This window comes from Alosa pseudoharengus, unplaced genomic scaffold (assembly GCF_046254945.1).
Source record: "Alosa pseudoharengus isolate Yale_2024_CS ecotype anadromous, Long Island Sound unplaced genomic scaffold, YU_APseudo_1.1 YU_APseudo_1.1_scf_9, whole genome shotgun sequence".
Taxonomy (NCBI): domain Eukaryota; kingdom Metazoa; phylum Chordata; class Actinopteri; order Clupeiformes; family Clupeidae; genus Alosa; species Alosa pseudoharengus.
Genome location: NW_027468881.1, coordinates 6,200,985 through 6,205,984, shown reverse-complemented (window position 1 = coordinate 6,205,984; position 5,000 = coordinate 6,200,985). Strand labels below are relative to the sequence as shown.

Sequence of the window (5,000 nt, the reverse complement as noted above, 5' to 3'; positions counted from 1 at the left end):
TTCAGATTGTGGTGACAGCTAAAGCATCCCAGAGCACTTATTTCATCGAGAGGCCATAACTGCTGCGAAGAACCCAGACACAGGATCACATTAATCGGTGAAGTTTCAGATACCTTTGGGGTAATCAGATACCTTTCACACTTTGCACAGTCTGAGACGAGATCACAGCTTGCAGTGTTCGAATTATACCGTGAGCTTCGGGGGTACCGCTATTTCAACTGGTGACGTCACTCTCCATTTTATCTAGGCTTACACACATGATTTCACACTTGTGGTTCACAGTCAATTTTCCTTCGAAATATAGGTCATATGACCATGGCTGGCTGGCTGGCCGACAAGTCAAAAGAAACTAATCATACTAGCAAGCACAATTTACCTTACACATTATGGGAAGGGTTGAAATAGGGTAAACACTGTTTCAAGATGCGCCCCGTGCGTAAAATTGCGCGCCACAGTCAAATATTTTTTGGTATAGCAGTGCAATGCAAACATGGAAATGCATACAGAGCAATAGCACGGAAATGGCAAACATACAACTTAAATTTAAGACCCAGAATTGTTTACAACAGAAAGTCTCCCATTTAATAGCCAAGTTCACCTAGCCTAAAACAAGGCCAGCCTTTGGTTCATTTGATTCGTTTTTTTTTTTTGGATAGCCTAAGCCTGCAAAACATGCACATAAAAAATGACTTGTTCATGGTTGGGAAACAAATATCTTCACGTTGTTTAGCCTAGGCATTTCATATCATGTAGCCTAGTGCATTGTGCGCCTGGTGTTATCACAAAACGTTTGTGCAGCAATACTCTTTTAAGAAAGGCTGATCTCTAATAATGGCAACGAGGAAAGACATTTCACGTCCAATTGATTATTAGGCTATATGTTCAAGTAGCGTTTCAAACAAACTGCAGGTAACGTTGCAATTATGGATGTATGGGCATTTGCAAAGGTTGGGCAAAGGTTGAGAACCACTAATCTACAGTACATGCGAAATTCCCTGAATATTAGTGCAAATTCCCTCTTGTTAAGACATTAAGAATGAAATTGCACAAAATGATAAATCGCCTCATTAAACCTCTCCTCGTGTCAGTATATCTATGGAACTCCTCCTATGGCGTGTGATTGTAGGCCTGATTTTTAAGCTAAGCAGCAGCGATGGTCGTGGCCGCTGAGTGGAAGGGAGACCTACGGTTAAACCATAGCGATCTTGCTACTCAATGTTTTTCTAAGGTTGGCTAATATCACTATGTTACAAAGGCAGTGAAATATTAGACAAATGTATGGCCAGTTGGCCACCGCTTGTTAACCCATTCGTTTTTAGGCTTGTGCAGCCTACTACACTGTGCATTTGTTTTAATTCGTCAGTATTATATCATAGCAAACAATACAGTCTGAACCAGAGAAATGGTACAGCCCAATAGGGGTGAGGGTTTGAAAATCGTATTTAATTAGATTATATCCTGAATTCTTGGTATGTGATGGTAATACTGCATTTAATTACATGCAATATAGGATAACATTAAATTTTATTACATTTTTTCAGTACCCCCCAAACTATTATTTTCATCCCTTTTGGGGGGGTCCAAGTCTCATCTAGGGGGGTCGGACCCCCCCAATACCCCCCGTAATTCGAACCATGACAGCTTGCTAGTTCTTACATCATGCTGAGAAGGCTAGGCTAGCAGAGCGGAAGCTAAGAGGGTAGCTGTGTTTTGGGGGGCCAGATTTTAGAGATTTTAGAGATCACTGAGGAGGGATGTTATGGTACCAAATGCTCAGTCCTGATGGTGGTTCCTACCCCCCCTGCCCCCCCCACCGCACACACACACCCCCTCTCCCCATCGCCCCTGGTGATGACGCTCCCACCATCTGGCCCCAGCTGCACGCTCACGGAAACTTCCAGAAATATCTCTACACTCTTTCTCATAGCCTCTCAGCACAGCCCTGGCACAGCGGAGGTGCCAACGGAGAGGGGAGCTGAGTGTGAAAGAGTGAGGGAATACGGAGAAGTAAGGGAGTGTGCAGGAAGGTAAAGACGAAGAGAGAGAAAAAAAAAAGAGAGAGCGAGTGGTAAAGAAAAAACACAGAGTTAGACAGAGGGAGAGTGATATAACAATAGACAGAGATAAGAAGAGAGAGGTATAAAAAGAGAGGGAGTGAGGGAGAGAGAGAAAAATGAAAGGCTGAGGGGTGAGACACAGCGAGGGTCCTTGGGAAATGAGGAGGGCCTCCATCAATGCACTGAAGCTCAGTCACACTTCCAGTTACAGCACAATCAATATTTCATCAATCCCATTCATGGCAGCCGAATCAGTTATGTCAGCCCTGCGCCGACTGTGTTCCCCTTTAAATACCAAACCTGACACCGACACCCCCCACCCCCATCTCCCTGTCTGTCTCTTTCTCTCTCTTCCTCCCCTTCCTCTCTCTCTGTCTGTCTCTGTCTATGTCTCTCTTTCTCTCACTTCCTGCTCTCTCTTCGTCTGTCTATTTCTCTATTTTTCCCATCCTCCCATTTTTCCCTCTCTCATTCTCTCCCTCCATCCCTCAGACACTGGCGCAAAAAAGAAAAAGAAAAAGAAAAGAGACAGAGAGAGAGGGAGAGAGAGAGAGAGGAGTCTCCAAGCCACCGACGAGAGGGAAGTGGAGGAGCGAGACAAATGCCTCCTGACAGGTGATGGTGACTATCAGCACCCGTCTAATCTGCTCTGACAGCAGTTTTATCTGACCCTCCGCAGCCACGGACGCCCTCACAGACTCAGCCTCACCAACTCCCACACCCCGCTACTAACACACACACACACACACACACACACACACACACACACACACACACACACACACACACACATTTGTCCTGGCCTCGACCTACCCCCCCACACACATACACTGCTCCCAGACTTTCCCCCTCTCTCTCTCAGGTGTTCCACCGGGCAACTCAATTAGCCACTTCGACGGCACAAGAAAAGTCAAGGCTTGTTGAACTGTTAAATTAAATTTGCCCCTTACGTTATTAATAGAATTCCCTGACAAAGCACTTACATGCTCTCTCTTTATGCCTTCCCCCTTCTCTCTCTCTCTCTCTCTCTCTCTCTCTCTCTCTCTCTCTCTCTCTCTCTCTTCAACCTGGTGTTGGATGCACACAGTGCTTTGACATGAGCACAAGGACGGGCCCTGGTTAGGCCAGCGCTGCGCTGAGCTGGGGAGACCTCAGGAGCACGGCTCGAGACGCTGAGCTGGGGAGACCTCAGGAGCATGGCTCGAGACGCTGAGCTGGGGGAGACCTCAGGAGCACGGCTCGAGACGCTGAGCTAACAGTTGCGAATCCGTCAAAAGTTTCGCAGAGGTGCTGCGGGTGTCAGTCGATGCTGTCATGGTTCTGTTTAGCGGAAGGCAGAGCTTTAGCCAATAATAGCTCACCTCGGAGTGAAGTCTGGCTGAGAAAAATAAGCCTCTAAAACACTGACCATGGGTTTGAGGTAAAGAAATAGTTTCCTTTTTACTTCCCTGTTCTCTAAAACGATCTGTTTACGAGGTGATATATGACCTGACCACCAACTTGTAAAGGTTCACTAAGTTAATGCAAAGTGTGAGAACCTGAACACACACATACAGTACACGCACACACGCACACACGCACACAAACACACACACACACACACACACCTCCTTTTCTTCACCTGCCCTCCCCCCAAGAACATCTTCCAAATACCCTTGGCATGCTTGACTGACACTCCTTCACATTTCTTTAAAAGTCTTTTTACCTTGTGCTTTTTGCGCTGGTTCAAATTCTCATTACCACTTTGTCTGAAGTCATCTCGTCTGTTGCTAGAATTCATTATTGTCATCACCTATTCCTGGAGGGCAAACTGCTCCAATTTGCTTGGAAAGTGCTATATAATATTCCAATTATCCTGATCATCATTCTTACTATGCGAGACCTCTCCAACCTCTCCCACCTCAACAACCCCCCCCTGCAGCATTTTCTCACCTCCGCGAGCTGTGTCTTACTCCTGGCCTCTTACTGACCTCTGCCTGCCTTCACACTCCACATGTCCACTGGGTTTGTTTGCTCATTCTGAAGGACCTCTGACTGGCCCCATTTCATCACCTTTGCAGAGCTGCAATATTTTTACCACTGACCACCCAGCTGACCACCCAGATTTAAACTCTCACCTTCAACCCTCCTCTTCACCTCTGACTGGTGCAGTTTTTGACTTGGACATTTCCCCCCACCGCATCCCATCACCACTGCTGTTTGTCACTCTGACGTTTGACCATCCTCCTGACCTCCTCCTCTTCCTGAGCAGCTTTTGAGCCCCCCTTGCTCACCTCTGCTGAGCAGCTGCAGGTTGCGCACCTCCTCCTGCACCTGCAGCTGGAGGACCTGCTGCAGCACCTCCTGCCTGAGCGTCTCCTGCACGATGCCCATGCGCTCCAGCTTCTCCCCGTTCAGACGCAGCAGTGCCCGACCTGGGGGGTCAGAAGAGAACACACAGACAGAAACATGTTGTAAAATACAGAGGTCAATGATTGTCAGGATTAAATATGGGAATATATGGATAATGGTAGACAGATTGTGTGCAACCTGGGAAGGGGATTGGGTAGATATGGGGCTACAAATGGGGTAGAGCGGGGGGTAGATATGGGGTAGAGTGGGGGTAGATATGGGCTTAATATGGGGTGGAGCAGGGGGGTAGATATGGGGTAGAGCGGGGGGTAGACATGGGGTGGAGGGGGGGAGGTAGATATGGGGTAGAAAGGGGGGTAGGTATGGGGTAAATATGGGGTGTAGCAGGGGGTAGATATGGGGTAAAGCGGGGGGTAGATATGGGGTAGAGCGGGGGGTAGATATGGGGTTGATATAGGGTAGACCGGGGGGTAGATATGGGGTAGACCGGGGGGTAGATATGGGGTAGACCGGGGGGGTAGATATGGGGTAGACCGGGGGGGTAGATATGGGGTAGACCGGGGGGGTAGATATGGGGTAGACCGGGGGGGT

General features: G+C 47.9%; 1 protein-coding gene across 1 annotated transcript in view; it reads right to left on the bottom strand.

The window, feature by feature from the left end:
• Positions 1 to 5,000, bottom strand: part of LOC143114935 (sterile alpha motif domain-containing protein 10-like) — a 57,508-nt gene that overhangs the window by 4,404 nt on the left and 48,104 nt on the right. Inside the window, exon 4 of the mRNA XM_076276775.1 lies at positions 4,331 to 4,471. Within this exon, the coding sequence (XP_076132890.1) occupies positions 4,331 to 4,471 (141 nt within the window). The remainder of the gene's footprint in view (positions 1 to 4,330; positions 4,472 to 5,000) is intronic.